This window comes from Zophobas morio, unplaced genomic scaffold (genome assembly GCF_036711695.1).
Source record: "Zophobas morio isolate AGI-343-1 ecotype UQ-CSIRO unplaced genomic scaffold, CSIRO_AGI_Zmor_V1 ptg000014l, whole genome shotgun sequence".
Taxonomy (NCBI): Eukaryota; Metazoa; Arthropoda; class Insecta; order Coleoptera; family Tenebrionidae; genus Zophobas; species Zophobas morio.
This window is the reverse complement of record NW_026972119.1, coordinates 20,530,067-20,546,372: the sequence shown is the minus strand read 5'-3', so window position 1 is coordinate 20,546,372 and position 16,306 is coordinate 20,530,067. Positions and strand designations below refer to the sequence as shown.

Sequence of the window (16,306 nt, the reverse complement as noted above, 5' to 3'; positions counted from 1 at the left end):
GTCTATTATAGTAAGCTTCTAAAATTTCATCAGTAGACTTTAAAAAAGAAACACCTTTTTGGGAGATATATTTTGGTATATTTATACAGATTTTTGTTCTTATGACAGTTCAGAACATACAAGTAAATTCATTTATATAAATCACTTCAAACTAGTTGTTTCCGTTTGCTTTGTCCATCCTGCTTTATAACCTAGCCTGCATTAAATTCCAATTCGTGTTATCAAGTCCTGACTGAAACTACAACGCGTCGCAGCGACATAACAGACCAAAATTGATTCATGCAGTATAAAAAATATGATCCATGAAAAATGACTCTTTTTCTCCACTATATTCTGGCAATTACATTTAGTTATTTAGTCTCCTCGTTCTTCAACATCAAATTTCATGTTTTCATACATTTGTCTCATAGTAGTACTTAAGCTAACTTATCCTCATCTGACTCAATTTTTCCTTCCCCCTCTACGTTTCATAGACGCTAAACACTGAGGACAATACCACTTTCCTTTCGGCGGCGCAGTGATACCAACACAAGGATAATGAAACCACTCCGTCGGACACTAAAACAAAAAAATTAACGACTACCTCACCATAACCAAGTTCTTACATCTTCGTTATCACAAGCCACCATGTCGCCATAGGACACTTGATTACACAGACAGTATCTCGGTTCGTTCGGGTCATACGTCCACTCGCCGTCGGTCACTTCCGCACTCTGAGACGACACGTCAATGGACGGCGACTCGGGGGCGGCGGCCGACAAGGGGGCGTTCAACATCGCCTGCATCGTCGAAGCCGACGTGGTATTCGAGTTACTGCTAGCCCATTTCCTTCAAAACATCGTTACCTCGCATACTAATAAAAAAGTGAACACCTACTTTTGTTTTTTCTTGTTGTTGGTGTGGTCCTGTTGGATCGCCTGGATGGCAGTTTGCGCCGCCCCGGCCAACTCTCTCCCGATACTGAACTCGTGCCCGTGACTACCCGTGTTTATCGCCTCATACGAAGCTTTAAGACTAGCCGTCCTTCTACCCTGCTGCATCTGCAAGCAACCGTTAGAACACAGTCGAAACTAGCGGACCGTTTACTTGTTGCGTGGCCGCGATGGCTTGCGAGGCGGCGGCGGCGATCGCCGGCCCCGCGCCGATGTGTCCTAGATTGTACGTGACGTTGGATTGGGCTGGCGGCGTGGACTGTCCTATGGCGCTGTGGCGTGTTTCGACCAGCGGAATCGGAGCCACCGCTTGTCGTTTTTCGGAGAACGCCGGCTGCAGCGAGTTGCTGCTGTCGCGACGCTTCTCGCTTCTTTGTCTGTATCGAAAACTACTGGAACTGTAGGAAGAGTAGTGTAAGCAACAAAAATAGGTCCGTGTGGAAGTACCTTTCATATCTATTTTCTTTCTGTTGCTGTGACGTCATATTGGTTGAATTAACGGGAGTATCTAACTCCAGTGACCGTTTTTCTAAAACTTCCGTTATACCTTTATTGTCGGCCTCTAGTTCGCATTTAAATTTGTGCAGTTCAGTGTCCAGGCGACGTAAATACTTATCAACCAATTCGTACATCTGATTCGCTAAGTGAACCTTTAGATATTTCCACGTAATTTTTGTTGGTTTGTAGTTCGGGATCTGAGGCTCGGGATTTAGTCGCAAAATTTACGCGAGGTTTAGTTTGACAGTTAAACGTGGTTGTTTGTATGTTTCAACAAGATAGTGCGCAGCCACATTTCTAGAGGATGTTTACATGAGCATCTTAGACGGCCGGATTTATTGCCAACCGAACAACTACATAATTAAATTCCGAGATTTAAGTCAACGGAGACGTTTTACTAGTGTTTAAAGAATTTCCACTATCTTACTGTCTTGCAGTGCTTATTATATATCATCTAATAAAAAAATCGTTGAAGTCTGAATAATTTTCTTTTTTAATAAAAAATATATAACGAGTTTTTTTTAAATCGAAAAATCGAAACGTCGAGAAATCGAAAAATTGAAAAATCAAAAAACGGGAACATCAAAAATTGAAAAATTCGAAAAACTGAAAAGTAGAGAAATATCAAGAGCAATCGAAACATCAAAAAATCGAAAAAATGAAAATTCGAAATTTGAAAAAAAAGGAAAAATCAGAAAATTGAACAATCGAAAAAATAATAAATCAAGAAATTGAAAAATAAACACAACAACATCGAATAATTGAAAAACGGAAACATCGACAAATCCAAATATCAAAAGATCGAGAAATCGAAAAGTCGAAAAATATAAAATTCAAAAATTAGAAAAAATAAAATATTGAAAAATTCCCGAAACTGAAATGTTGAAGAATTTTAAAAATCGAAAAACCCATATCAAGAAATCGAAACATCAAAAAATCGTAAAATCGAAAAATTCAAAAATCGAAAAACGTAGTCTACAAATTGAAAAACTGAAAAATGAGGGAAAATCAAAAGTTTTAAAGTTCATAAATAGAGGAATATGGAAGAGCCGAGAATTCGAGAAAACGAAAAATCTGTAAAAAATAAAAAAATTAAAATAGTGAAAAACTAAAGAATAGAAAAATTGAAAAACTGAGAAACCGAACATCAAAAAATCGAAAAGCCGAAAAGTCGAAAAATCGAACAACCGAGAAATCAAATAATACAACATTTAAAAAGCCGAAAAATTGAAAAATCGGAAAACTGATGATTTGAAAAAATTGAAAATTTCCAAAACAGGAATGACGAAAAGTTATGAAATCGAAAAATTTAAAAACTGAAACATCGAGAAATCGAAACATCAAAAAATCGAGAAATCGAAAAGTCGAGAAGTCGAAAAATCGAAAAATCCAAAGCCGAAAAGCCGACGATTGAGACATAAAATTGAAACCTCAAAAAATTGAAGAACCGAGAAGTTGAAAAATCGAAAATTTGAAAAATGTAATTTAGAAATCGAAAAATAAAAAATCGAGAAGTCCAAAGGTCGAAAAACTACAGAATTGACAAATCGCTAACATGACATATCGAAAAATTGAAAAATCAAAAAATTTAAAAATCGAGAAATCGAAACACTGAAAATTGGGAAATGGAGTCCGAAAATCAAAAACTCGTACCGTCGAAAAATCGAAAAATCAAAAAATCGTTAATCGAGAAAATGAGAAACCAAAAAATTGTACAATCGAAAAATTGAAAAATCGAGAAATCGAAAAATCTGTAAAAAAAATAACAAATTAAAATAATGAAAAACTGAAGAATAGAAAAATTAAAACTGAAGAATCGAAACAATTGAAAAATCAAGAAATTGAAAAATTCCAAAACAGAAATGACGAAAAGTTGAGAAACCGAAAAATTTAAAAACTGAAACATCGAGAAATCGAAACATCAAAAGATCGAGAAATCGAAAAATCCAAAGCCGAGAAGCCCACGAATGAGACGTAAAATTGAAAGCTCAAAAAATTGAAAAAACTAAAATTTAAAAATTCGAAGAACTCAAAAATTAAAATATCGAAAAATTGAAGAACCGAGAAATGAAAAATCGAAAAATTGAAAAATGTAAAATTTCGAAATCGAAAAATAAAAAATCTAGAAGTCAAAAAGTCGAAAAACTACAGAATTGACAAATCGCTAACCTGACATCGAACAATTGAAAAATTAAAAAATTTAAAAATCGAGAAATCGACAAAACGAAACGCTGAAAATCGGGAAATGGGAGTCCGAAAATCAAAAAGTCGTACAGTCGAAAAATCGAGAAATCAAAAAGACGAAAAATCAAAAAATCGATTAATCGAGAAAATGAGAAACCAAAAAATTGTACAATCGAAAAATTGAAAAAAAATCTGTAAAAAAATTAACAAATTAAAATAATGAAAAACTGAAGAATAGAAAAATTAAAACTGAAGCATCGAAAAAATTGAAAAATCAAGAAATTGAAAAATTCCAAAACAGAAATGACGAAAAGTTGAGAAATCGAAAAATTTAAAAACTGAAACATCGAGAAATCAAAACATCATAAGATCGAGAAATCGAAAAGTCGAGAAGCCGAAAAATCGCAAAATCCAAAGCCGAAAAGCCGACGATTGAGACATAAAATTGAAACCTCAAAAAATTGAAGAACCGAGAAATTGAAAAATCGAAAATTTGAAAAATGTAAATTTAGAAATCGAAAAATAAAAAATCGAGAAGTCCAAAAGTCGAAAAACTACAGAATTGACAAATCGCTAACCTGACATCGAAAATTTGAAAAATCAAAAAATTTAAAAATCGAGAAATCGACAAAACGAAACGCTGAAAATCGGGAAATGGGAGTCCGAAAATCAAAAAGTCGTACAGTCGAAAAATCGAGAAATCAAAAAGACGAAAAATCAAAAAGTCGTTAATCGAGAAAATGAGAAACCAAAAAATTGTACAATCGAAACATTGAAAAATCGAGAAATCGAAAAATCTGTAAAAAAATTAAATTAAAATAATGAAAAACTGAAGAATAGAAAAATTAAAACTGAAGAATCGAAAAAATTTAAAAATCAAGAAATTGAAAAATTCCAAAACAGAAATGACGAAAAGTTGAGAAATCGAAAAATTTAAAAACTGAAACATCGAGAAATCGAAACATCAAAAGATCGAGAAATCGAAGTCGAGAAGTAGAAAAATCGAAAAATCCAAAGCCGAGAAGCCGACGATTGAGACATAAAATTGAAAGCTCAAAAAATTTAAAAATCTAAAATTTAAAAATTCGAAGAATTCAAAAATTAAAATATCGAAAAATTGAAGAACCGAGAAATGAAAAATCGAAAATTTGAAAAATGTAAAATTTAGAAATCGAAAAATAAAAAATCGAGAAGTCCAAAAGTCGAAAAACACAGAATTGAAAAATCGCTAACCTGACATCGAAAAATTGAAAAATCAAAAAATTTCAAAATCGAGAAATCGACAAAACGAAACACAGAAATTGGGAAATGGAGTCCGAAAATCAAAAACTCGTAACGTCGAAAAATCGAGAAATCAAAAAGACGAAAAATCAAAAAATCGATTAATCGAGAAAATGAGAAACCAAAAAATTGTAGAACCGAAAAATTGAAAATCAGAAAGCGGGAAAATCAAAAATTTTGAAATCCAAAAATTTTAAAAATAGAGAAGTATCGAAGAACTGAAAAATCGAGAAATCGAAAAATCTGTAAAAAAATTAACAAATTAAAATAATGAAAAACTGAAAAATAGAAAAATTAAAACTGAAGAATCGAAAAACTGAAAAATCAAGAAATTGAAAAGTTCCAAAACAGAAATGACGAAAAATTGAGAAACTCAAAAATTGAAAAGTCGGATAAGTCGAAAAATCGAAAAAATTTAAAATGAAGTAAAACTGAAGATTAAAATCACAAACGAATTGATAAAAGGAGAAATCGAAAAATTGAAAAATCGAAAAATCTAAAGCCGAGAAATCGAAACATCAAAAGTCTAAAACTTAAAAATCGAGAGGTCCAAAAGTTGAAAAACTGTAGAATTCAAAAATCCTTCAACTAAAATATCGAAAAATTGAAACATTTAAGAATCCATAAATTGAAAAATTCCCAACCTGAAACAGAAAAATGGAGAAATCAAAAAACTGAAAAATTGAGAAACTGAAATATCGAAAAAAGGAAACACTGAAAATCCAGAAACGGGAAGGTTAGAAAAACAAAAAGTCGTAAAAATTGAAAAACGAAACATCGAGAAATCGAAACATCAAAAGAACGAGAAATTGAAAATTCGGGAAATCGAAAAAATCGAGAATTTGAAATACACAGCTCAAAATCGAAAAAATGAAAATAAATTAAATTTAAAAATTTAAAATCACAAAAAAATTGATAAAACGAGAAATCGAAAAACTAAAAAATCTAAAATTTAAGAATTCGAAGAATTGAAAAATTAAAATATCGAAAAATGGAACAACCGATAAACTGAAAAATTCAAAAATCGAAAAAGTAAAAAATCGAAGTCCAAAAGTCGAAAAACTGAAGAATTGAAAAATCCTTCAGCTGAAATATCAAAAAATTGGAAAATCAAAGAATTCCAAACTTGAAACATCGAAAAATTTGGAAATCGAAAAATTGAAAAAATGAAAAATCTAGAAAACGAAACATTGAAAATCGGAAAATGGGAAAGTCAAAAAATCAAAAAGTCGTAACGTCGAAAAATCGAGAAATCGAAAAATAAAAAAGACAAAAATCGAAAAATTGAAAAATCAGAAAACGGGAAAATAAAAAATTTTGAAATTCAAAAAAGGAAAAAATTGATAAAACGAGAATTCGAAAAACCGAAAACTCTAAAATCTAAAAATTCGAAGAATTGAAAAATTGAACAACCGAGAAATTAAAAAATTGAAATGTCGAAAAATCAAAGAATCCAAAATTGAAAAATTCCAAACCTGAAACATTAAAAATTTATAAATCGAAAAACTGAACAATTGAGAAAACGAAACATTGAAAATCGGGAAATGAGAAAGTCAAAAAATCAAAAAGTCCTACCGTCGAAAAATCGAGAAATCTAAACGTCGAAAAATCAAAAAATCGATTAATCGAGAAACTAAGAAATCAAAAAATCGTAAAACTGAAACATCGGAAAATTGAGAAATCGACAAATGAAGAAATAAGGAAATTTGAAGAATTGGGAATTTAAATAATCGGAAAATTGCAACATTGAAATATCGGAAAATTGGAACACTGAAATATCGAAAAATTAAAAATCGATAAATTAAGAAATCAAAAAAATTGAAGAATAAAAAACTCAAAAATCTCAAAACGTAAATATCGAAAATTCGAAAAATTGAAAAACTGAAAAACATCCAGAGATCGAAACATCAAAAGATCGAGATATTGAAAAGTTGGGAAGCTGAAAAATTGAAAAAATTTGAAATTAAATAAAATTGAAAAATTTAAAACCACCAAAAATTGATAAAATCAAAGAAATCGAAAAACTGAAAAATCTAAAATTTAAAAATTCAAAGAATTGAAAAATTAAAATATCGAAAAATTGAACAAGGAAACTGAAAAATTAAAACATCGAAAAATTGAAAAATCCAAAAAATCAAAAATCGAGAACTCCAAAAGTCGAAAAACTGAAGAATTGGAAAATCCTTAACCTGAAATATCGAAAAATTGAAAAATCAAAAAATCCATAAATTGAAAAATCCCAAACCTGAAATATAGAAGAATTTGGAAATCGAAAAATTGAAAAATCGAGAAAGCGAAAAGTCGAAAAATCAAAAAAATTGAGCAAGTGAAAAATCGATAAATCAAGAAAACGAAACACTGAAAATCAAGAAATGGGAAAGTCAAAAAATCAAAAAGTCGTAACGTCGAAAAATCGATTGATCGAGAAATTGAGAAATCAAAAAATCGTGAAACTGAAACATCGAAAAATTGAAAATCGTGAAACCGAAAATTCGAAAAATTGACAATATACATGTTTGCAATTTTTTTTTTTTTTTTTCAAAAATCTTGATGTCTATAATTATATAAACCACAAACAGAGAAATACGTTATTTTATAAAATTCAAATAACATTTACAATTGTAAAATGTGGAGATGACGTCATTCCGTTGCTGGAGGGGTCGAGCAGATCAATTTTACTTAGCGTTTTACCATCTATATGACATTCCTTACATACATACAAAAATTGACAACAATCGCTCCGGTAGTTTCGAAGAATACCGGTCTAATAAAAATCCAGAAGATGGCAAACTGACAGCCAGACTAGTGAAACTAGAGACGGGGAGCTATTTTTCCGACTGTAGCGGTCATGAAATGTCGAAAAACATGAAAGTATCCAGTCGACCGATGGACTCGATTACAGTACTTCCTTAGCTGACGCTCGGGAAATAAAAATATATATGAAAATTAATGTTCTACGCAGCCAAATTAAATAAAATAAATCAAATTAATAATAAACTTCTGTTATAATAAAGCTCGCGATATTGTATTGTTGGTTGCATACCCATTTCGATATTTCAATCTTTTTAATGCAACGAACGGCTTTTATCGACTTAAAAAGACAAAAAAAAACTTAAAAATTGGTGTTTGGAGTTGTCATTTGAGAGATAAATTTCCACAAATCTTACAGATTTTTTCTGGTAAAATTATGTGGCAACAATAAACAAAAACTTTCCATACGATTAAAAATGCGTTAAAAACTGAAAAATAGAAAATTGGAAAAATATCCAATACCATTCATTCTTACCAAAATAGGGTTATCTAAATATCCTGTTCAACGTACGACAAAGTTTACAATAATTGGAAGACAAAAGAATCTACTTTTTTGCAAAAATAAATAATTATTTTTAAACTTCAAATTCTCTACAAAGTTAAATTTGTTTAAATTATGTTCTCCTTTGTAAATTGTATGAATACCGCCAGTTTTGTTTAAATAAAAATCTTAAAAGAAACTGGTAGATTTATATCTATGTTACAAATATAAATTTAGTCATTTTGCACCAACCTCTACAGAACTTCTTAACAGATTTTACTTTGACAGATTATTCCTTTGAAAGTGGCTAGTTAAGACTTGAACTTTACAAAAAAGAAACAAAAACTGCAAACTCTTCAAACATTACACTTAAAAAAATTCCATTTCAAACGTTACGAATAAATATCAAGCCTCAGACCTCTGACTCATCTAACTCTAGAATTACCTTTTCATCTGCATCTTCTAACGTCTTCTTGTATTCTTTCCCTATTGAATCAAATTCCGCCTTTATTGTGGGTGGCAGCTCCCCAGGACACCGTTTACAATCATTAAAAAAAACCTTGACTCGTTTCTCCAATTCATCCATGTTATCTAAAACCCACGCATTACTTTCACCACCACTAACCCCCAACCCTTACTTTGTACTGTCAAGTCCAGCTCCCTCATCTCCGTGAACCTATCCCTCAACTCTTGGGGCAGGTGTTCGATCACTGAAAACAATTTGAATTTAGCGCCCCTCGCAATGACACTTCTAGCCTTGACCGACCACGCCAAAGAAATCGTCTACTTACTCTCGAGGTAATCTTCCAAGTACAGCATTTTGTTGAATCGGTACCTCACTGAATTGAAAACAAGAGCACAAAAATCGGTCAAATCTACCTTTATTGACGAATTTGATTCCTAAATTTGAGTATATTTTCACACTGAATTCACAAGGCAAACGGCCATTTGCAATGTCGGTCGGGTTTGGCCAGGCGTGCCAACCCGGGCGAAAATCACTAACACTCAAGCGCGGGGTTCAGTTTGCCGCAGTTGGAAATTATTATCGGTAATAAGGGCTTGCCCACACGTCTCCCGTAACCCTCTATTTTTAATAAATGGTGGGCTCCTTTTATCACTTTTCCAAATACCACGTTCTGGTTGTCGAGGGACTCCATCGCGGTGAAAGTTATGCAGAAAAGGGAGTTGTTGTCGTGTTTGTGCACGCGACACATCGAAAGGACACCTGAAGGGACAGTGTGAGTCTTGGGGGACGTTTTAGTCCGGGATCGGAGAATTTTTTTTATTGCGATTTATGTTGGTAGTGGATGCACGGAATGACAGTTGATTGTCACTACAGAGGTATCAAAAATAGACAAATTCACTATAGACTTGAAAAAAATAGTTTCAGATCCCGGACTATTATGAAATGTAGTGATTTTTTACCGGTCCTCGTGTGTTTGAGCTTGTGGCCTTCCTCTGAAAAGTCCTTGCCATAGATGGACGTCCCGCCTCTGCCCGTCCCCAGCGTGATGTCCCCCGTTGCCAAAAACTTACCTGGCACGATTCTATGGACGGGACAGTTTTTATACGACAGCTTCTTCTTGTTTTGGCCCGAGCAAATTTCCAGGAAATTTTGGACGGTTACGGGGACGTGGTCGTGGTAAAGTTCGATCTCCATGCGGCCTAGGAACGGTCCATCCACAACTTGAAATTCGAGAAAACATCTGAAGCGACTTTAAGTTACTTTTAGTATGGGAGTGGTTGGTGGATTACAAGGGACGTTCCGACAGTTTCTCTAACCCGCAACTGATGGACGGTTCTTTTGAAAGCTCGTGGTCCAAGGGTGGTTTTTGAAGAATGACAAGAGGGAATTTCGACGTTAACTGCAATTTTTTGATCACCCCAGTCCAGAAGCGGTTCATAGCTTCGCGCTGGTAACTGGAACTCTTAACAGATTTTTGTAGAACTTTTTCGAAAAATAAACGATCGACTTTCTTATTACACTTACAGCTGACACGATTTTGTGGTAAATTGTTTTATTCTTGTTTTCGATTTTTTTCATCGTGATTACATGTCCTAGCCACTTGGACTTGTTGGCGTAGGCATGGGGGTTGTAGGAATCTATTCTTCCCTGAACTTTAACGTATAAGTGAGTGTAGACAAGGGTTGGGGTCTTACTATTGTCCTATTAACTGTGTTAATCGCTTTAAGAATTTCTTTATTTTCTTTGTCGATGAGTTTCAAACGTTCCTCATCGCTACGGAGTTTTCTGATGTCAACATATTTAAAGGGATTCATTTTAGGCGGGTTTGTGTCAGTTCTGGGTTTAGCGGTAAACACCTGAAACAGTTAAATACAAGTAAAATGTAAATTAAAGTTTTTTGCACTTACTTTGTACCGATGAGCGTTGAATTCGGCTAAATCCGTCGCGATTAGTTGGGGACTGGCCGACCCGATTAGGTACCTCGGAATTTTGCAAGGCCTAAACTTCTTGCTCTTTTTCTTCATGGCGAATGAAATTTTGACGTTGACTAAATATTCTGGAAAATGTCAAAAATGACTTGGTCACAATAATTAACTCAGTAAATTAATGTATGAAAAATTAGATGTGTCGTATCTTAGGTTTGTGTCTGTGTTGGAGTTAAATTAGGTCGTGTTTGTTTGTGAATAATGGAAGCAACAAATAGCCCTCCTGGACCCGATCCAGTGGTGACTAGAGTTTAATTAAGATTGTTCTAAGATTGTTTTTGCGTTTTATAGTCCGAGACCGCCGACATTGTGTCCGATCGGCGTGACATGAAATTAAAAGAAGCCGAAAAAACGATAGCCAACAAGGACGTGATAATACAGATGTTGCAGGAACAAGTAAAGAAGTTAGAACAGTGCTACAAACAAAATTTGAAAGAAACGGAAACTTTCCGGTACAGATTCTATCTAGCGTCAGAGCAAGTGACAAGACTGCGCATGTCCCCACAGGCGAACGAATCGTCGGAAAAGCCGGAAAAGTCGGACAAACCTGACAAAGACATCAAAAGCGATATAGTCGTTTGGAAAAATGAGTAATACTTGAGTCGGTCACACCACTGACTAAACACCAGTTATTTCAGATGCGACCAACTAATCTCGAAAGAGTGTCCAGCGAAATGTAACAAAACCTTCCAACAGTTTAAGAACATAGCAAGAATCATGAAAGCCCACTACGAGTTGTTGCAACTACTCAGCGAAAAACTTGTAGAAAAAGCTGGCGCAACCGAAATGGACCCCGCTACTCTAGAAAAACTAAAAAACGAACACAACGACCAGATATCGAAGTTACAGGAAGAAATAAATTCGCTGAAGGAAGAGAACCTCAGGCTGCAGCTTCAGTTAGTCGTTCAAGTGACTCCTCCAAGGGAAGACGAGGCATCGCTATCAGTAAGAGACTCCCCAAGTGCGTTTCCATCAGCCAGAGACAGCCTCCTCGGAGCGTATAAAAGAACCACCCAAGAACTACAAAAGAAAATGAGCAAAATCATCGAAAAAACTGGCTCTCTGGCGGAGGAGATTCTTCAGGGTGAAGAGGACGAGGACGAAAACGAAGAAGAAGCGTTGCCTTATAACAGTACAGGTTCGCTCAGAAGAGTTAGTTTTTCGAAGGATAAACTGTCAAGAATTTTAGAAAGTTCATCTGTTGAGGAGATAGTCAAGAGTCGTGAAGAGGCGCATAAGAAAAGTTCCGTGAGAGTGTCCAGGGTTTACTTGACAGACTACGTCACTGCTAGTGTTGAAAAAGTCGATAAAGCGTGTGACTGTAGGTGCAGAGATGCGGAGGTACAAGTGACTGACAGTGCGATTAAGACCGAACAACAAATACCCGAGGAGCCAGAAGAAAATCAGGTGGTTGAAATAAAGGCAACCGACGACGATATAAAACCGAGTTTCGTTCTTGAAAGTCCGGTGGAGGACTCCATAGTTGAAACAGAATTGCCGCAGGACTCCATAGCTGAAACAGAATTGCCGCAGGACGTGACTATCCAACCTCCAGACGTAGAACTGGAAAGCACCCGGTCTGTCGGGTTCGAAGCGTGCGCAGTTGGCAGTGACCCGAAACAGTCTCCAGAAGACAAAAAACCTTCTGGGGACGACAGTGACGATGCGCTGGACAAAACAGACGAGTTTTTCCAACAAATGCACAAAGAGCAAAGCGATAAAAATCTACACTCTCCGAGTATGACCGTTCGGGTGGACATTGACGAACTGAAAACCGACTTGAGCAAAATGCAAGCAGTAGAACAAGGCGAGGAACAAACTGAGCCGTCTATTGATTTCTCAGAGAACGCACCGCCTGCCAACACCGACATGAACGAAATGATCCTCAAGTTGAACGACATCGGGGACAGAGTGGCTGAATTGTTGGAAAAGCAGGACGACACGTGCAAAGAAATCGAGTCTTTGAAGACCGAGCTGACGGTGACCCGCGATTCCACTCGAGCTTGTACCGAGAACATCTGCAAACTCACCGAGACCATCGACGAACAAAAAGAAACCTTCTTGGACAAATTCCAGGAACATAAAGTGGTGACTGATAATTTGATTCACGCGAACGAGGAGATCCAGCAGGAGTTGGGTGACTTGAAGGAGAAGATTGAGACGTTGTTTCGGAATATAGAAGAACTGAATAAGAAGCCTTCGGAGACGAAGACCCCGTACAACAATAAAAATAGCGACGAGGTGATAACGATAGATCGGTTTCAACTGGCTTTGGGTGATAATGTACCACCGGCAACAGAGACGATGAAAAGCATGGGTGTGCATACGGTGAGTGAGGAGGCAGTGACGCTTGAGAAGCCGCAGCCGGTAGAAAGTGGGACTAAACCGGAGCCGGTAGAAAGTGGGACTAAACCAGAACCGGAGACACAAGAGGTACAAGAGAAGTCTGAGTGTCCGATAAAGTGTAAAACAAAAGACCAGAGATTGCAGTGTGTTAATGCGTTACTTTCGTATTACAAAAAGGTGCAGGAAAGTATAGCGAAAATGAATTGTGACGTGGGTGAATGTACGAAACAACAGTCTAGTGAGGTGCAAGGTTACATAGACAAGGTAAAAGAGGAGAACGTGAAAGTCAAAGACACTATTAGCTCAGTTCTTGATAATTTAGAAGGAAGACTGGGCGATCTTAAAGATGCCCAAAAACAGGAGAATCCTGTGTGCTCGCACACCGTAGTCAAGCAGCAAAGTGACAGTCAGTGTGAGTTGGACGTGTGTACTTGTGACAGTAATATGTGTGACGAAGAGGGTGTTCAATCAGACGTCGAAATCGAGGACATTTACAACGCAGTACGACGCACATTTCCACCTTGCCAACAATTCGCCCAATCTATGTCGTCTTGTCTATGTACCAGAACTAAAACTAGCTCGTTATGTGCTTGTCCTGGTGAAGGTAACTCAGAAGAGGAGCTCTACACCTGCCTTTTCTGTGCATGTGGGGAGAGCGAAGGCTACGTTAAGCAAAGTCAAAGCGAACCCAGGCAGCCCCACAACTTACGGAGCGCTGATAAAACTGACAACACTGGAGTCACGAGGTCCTGCGGCCTGGGCGAATGTCTCGTTCCCGTGGACTCGAAACAGCTATGTGAAAAAGAGTCGCTCATTTTGAATTTACAAACGTACGTGCGTTACTTGCACGAACAGCTAGATATTATTACAAGCATCGAGAGCAAAATTGAAGACATGCGCGAGCGCGTTTCAACTCACTAACGCAAGTTTTAAAAATCAAACACACAAGTGATTTGGAAGAAGTGTTTATGAAAACAAATACAAAGTTTTCGACGTTACGATTTTTTGATTTTTGACTTTCCCATTTCTCCATTTTCAGTGTTTGGTTTTCTCGATTTTTCAGTTTCTCAATTTTTCGATTTTTCGACTTGGATTTTTTAACTTTTCGATTTCCCAATTTTTTGATGTTTCAGGTTTGGGATTTTTCGATATTTTAGCTTAAGGATTTTTCAATTTTCTTCAGTTTTTTGATAATTTTTCGATATTTTAATTTTTCGGTTTTTCGAGATCTGGTTTTATCATTTTTTTTGTGATTTTAAATTCTTCAATTCTATTTAATTTTAATTTTTTTTTTGATTTTTTGACTTCACGATTTTTTGATGTTTCGATTTCTCGATATTTCAGTTTATCAATTTTTCTTCATTTGTATATTGCAATTTTTTAATTTTTTAATTTTTCAGTTTTTCGATTCTGCATTTTCAATTTCCGGCTGTTCGATTTGTTGATATTTCGGTTTCTTAATTTTTCGATTTTTCTATTCTTCAGTTTTTCACTATTTTAATTTATTACAGGTTTCTCGTTTTCTCGATTTTTCAGTGCTTGGATATCCCTATTTTTTACTTTTTTGAAGTTCAAATTTTTCGATTTTCCTGCTTTCTGATTTTTCAATTTTACGATTTTTTGATTTCTCAATTTCTCGTTTAATCGATTTCTTGATTTTTCGACTTTTCGATTTCTTGATTTTTCGTTACGACTTTTTGATTTTTTGACTTTCCAATTTCTTCATTTTCAGTGTTTCGTTTTCTCAAAATTTTCGATCTCTCAATTTTTCGATATTTCGGTTTAAGGATTTTTCAATTCTTCGATTTTTCAACTTTTGATCTTCTTCTCGATTCTTTAATTTTTCGATTTTTGATTTTTAGATTTCTCAGTTTTTCAATTTCAGTGATTTGGAAGAAGTGTTTATGAAAACAAATACAAAAGTTTTCGACGTTACGATTTTTTGATTTTTTGACTTTCCCATTTCTCCATTTTCAGTGTTTGGTTTTCTCGATTTTTCAGTTTCTCAATTTTTCGAATTTTCGACTTGGATTTTTTAACTTTTCGATTTCTCAATTTTTTGATGTTTCAGGTTTGGGATTTTTCGATATTTTAGCTTAAGGATTTTTCAATTTTCTTCTGTTTTTTGATAATTTTTCGATATTTTAATTTTTCGGTTTTTCGAGATCTCGTTTTATAATTTTTTTTTCTGATTTTTTCAATTTTTCAATTTCAATTCAATTCAATTTTCGACTTTTCGATTGCTCAGTTTTTCGACGTTACCACTTTTTGATTTTCTGATTTTCCCATTTTACGATTTTCACTGTTTCGTTCTTTCGATTTTTCAGTTCCACAATTTTTCAATTTTTCGGTTTTTCGATTTCTCGATTCTTCAGTTTTTTGATTTGTCAATTTTTTGATGTGTCAAATTTGGAATTTTTCAATTTTTCGATATTTCAGTTAAAGGGTTTTTCAATTCTTCGGTTTTTCGACTTTTGGACTTCTCGATTTTTGATTTTTTGATTTTTCAGTTTTTCAATTTCTCAGTTCTTCAATTTTTCGATGTTTTAATTTTTTAATTCTTCGAATTTTCAAATTTTAGATTTTTCAGTATTTCAATTTTTCAATTTTTCAGTTTCAGTGTTTCGTTTTCTCAAAATTTTCGATCTCTCAATTTTTCGATATTTCGGTTTAAGGATTTTTCAATTCTTCGATTTTTCAACTTTTGATCTTCTCGATTCTTTCCTTTTTCGATTTTTGATTTTTAGATTTTTCAGTTTTTCAATTTCAGTGATTTGGAAGAAGTGTTTATGAAAATAAATACAAAGTTTTCGACGTTACGATTTTTTGATTTTTTGACTTTCCCATTTCTCTATTTTCAGTGTTTGGTTTTCTCGATTTTTCAGTTTCTCAATTTTTCGATTTTTCGACTTGGATTTTTTAACTTTTCGATTTCTCAATTTTTTGATGTTTCAGGTTTGGGATTTTTCGATATTTTAGCTGAAGGATTTTTCAGTTTTCTTCAGTTTTTTGATAATTTTTCGATATTTTAATTTTTCGGTTTTTCGAGATCTCGTTTTATCATTTTTTTTTGTAATTTTAAATTCTTCAATTTTATTTAATTTTAAATTTTTTTTGATTTTTCGACTTCACAATTTTTTGATGTTTCGATTTCTCGATATTTCAGTTTATCAATTTTTCAATTTCTCAATTTTTCTTCATTTATATATTGGAATTTTTTATTTTTTTAATTTTTCAGTTTTTCGATTCTTCATTTTCTGATTTTTCAATTTCCGGCTGTTCGATTTGTTGATATTTCGTGTCTTAATTTTTCGATTTATCT

At 34.3% G+C, this 16,306-nt stretch overlaps 3 protein-coding genes across 5 annotated transcripts; 1 reads left to right on the top strand and 2 right to left on the bottom strand.

Annotated features, from left to right (window-relative positions):
• Positions 1-55: 55 nt before the first annotated feature.
• LOC135128617 (inhibitor of growth protein 3-like) lies at positions 56-9,151 on the bottom strand. The gene is made up of 8 exons (XM_064055546.1): positions 8,979-9,151; positions 8,826-8,897; positions 8,633-8,778; positions 1,380-1,582; positions 1,087-1,330; positions 877-1,040; positions 606-828; positions 56-558 (listed from the first exon to the last, which is right to left on the bottom strand). The coding sequence occupies exons 1-8, from the start codon at positions 9,004-9,006 to the stop codon at positions 442-444; spliced, it is 1,197 nt and encodes a 398-aa protein (XP_063911616.1). The 5' UTR covers positions 9,007-9,151; the 3' UTR covers positions 56-441.
• A 34-nt stretch (positions 9,152-9,185) lies between these two features.
• On the bottom strand, positions 9,186-10,724 carry LOC135128619 (peptidyl-prolyl cis-trans isomerase B-like). Its single transcript, XM_064055547.1, has 6 exons — positions 10,561-10,724; positions 10,348-10,509; positions 10,178-10,300; positions 9,943-10,115; positions 9,613-9,893; positions 9,186-9,412 (listed from the first exon to the last, which is right to left on the bottom strand). The coding sequence occupies exons 1-6, from the start codon at positions 10,675-10,677 to the stop codon at positions 9,186-9,188; spliced, it is 1,083 nt and encodes a 360-aa protein (XP_063911617.1). The 5' UTR covers positions 10,678-10,724.
• On the top strand, positions 10,718-13,924 carry LOC135128616 (thyroid receptor-interacting protein 11-like). 3 transcript variants are annotated; one of them, XM_064055544.1, is made up of 4 exons: positions 10,718-10,878; positions 10,930-11,228; positions 11,268-11,776; positions 11,828-13,924. In XM_064055544.1, exons 1-4 carry the CDS (start codon positions 10,840-10,842, stop codon positions 13,903-13,905), a joined length of 2,925 nt encoding a protein of 974 aa, XP_063911614.1. In that variant the 5' UTR covers positions 10,718-10,839; the 3' UTR covers positions 13,906-13,924. The 3 variants fall into 3 exon arrangements, with proteins under 3 accessions (XP_063911614.1, XP_063911613.1, XP_063911612.1); XM_064055543.1 differs by having other exon boundaries at positions 11,277-13,924; XM_064055542.1 differs by having other exon boundaries at positions 11,268-13,924.
• Positions 13,925-16,306: the final 2,382 nt, after the last annotated feature.

Coding starts and splice junctions, on each gene's coding strand:
- LOC135128617 (XM_064055546.1), bottom strand. CDS start 9,006: ATGCTGTACTTGGAAGATTACCTCGAGA. Junction 8,898..8,978: donor CTTGGAAGATTACCTCGAGA/GTAAGTAGACGA, acceptor AATTGTTTTCAG/TGATCGAACACCTGCCCCAA. Junction 829..876: donor AACAACAAGAAAAAACAAAA/GTAGGTGTTCAC, acceptor GATGTTTTGAAG/GAAATGGGCTAGCAGTAACT.
- LOC135128619 (XM_064055547.1), bottom strand. CDS start 10,677: ATGAAGAAAAAGAGCAAGAAGTTTAGGCCTTGCAAAATTCCGAGGTAC. Junction 9,894..9,942: donor AAACTGTCGGAACGTCCCTT/GTAATCCACCAA, acceptor AAGTCGCTTCAG/ATGTTTTCTCGAATTTCAAG. Junction 9,413..9,612: donor GCTCAAACACACGAGGACCG/GTAAAAAATCAC, acceptor CTGTCCCTTCAG/GTGTCCTTTCGATGTGTCGC.
- LOC135128616 (XM_064055542.1), top strand. CDS start 10,840: ATGGAAGCAACAAATAGCCCTCCTGGACCCGATCCAGTG. Junction 10,879..10,929: donor CTCCTGGACCCGATCCAGTG/GTGACTAGAGTT, acceptor TGCGTTTTATAG/TCCGAGACCGCCGACATTGT. Junction 11,229..11,267: donor ATAGTCGTTTGGAAAAATGA/GTAATACTTGAG, acceptor ACTAAACACCAG/TTATTTCAGATGCGACCAAC.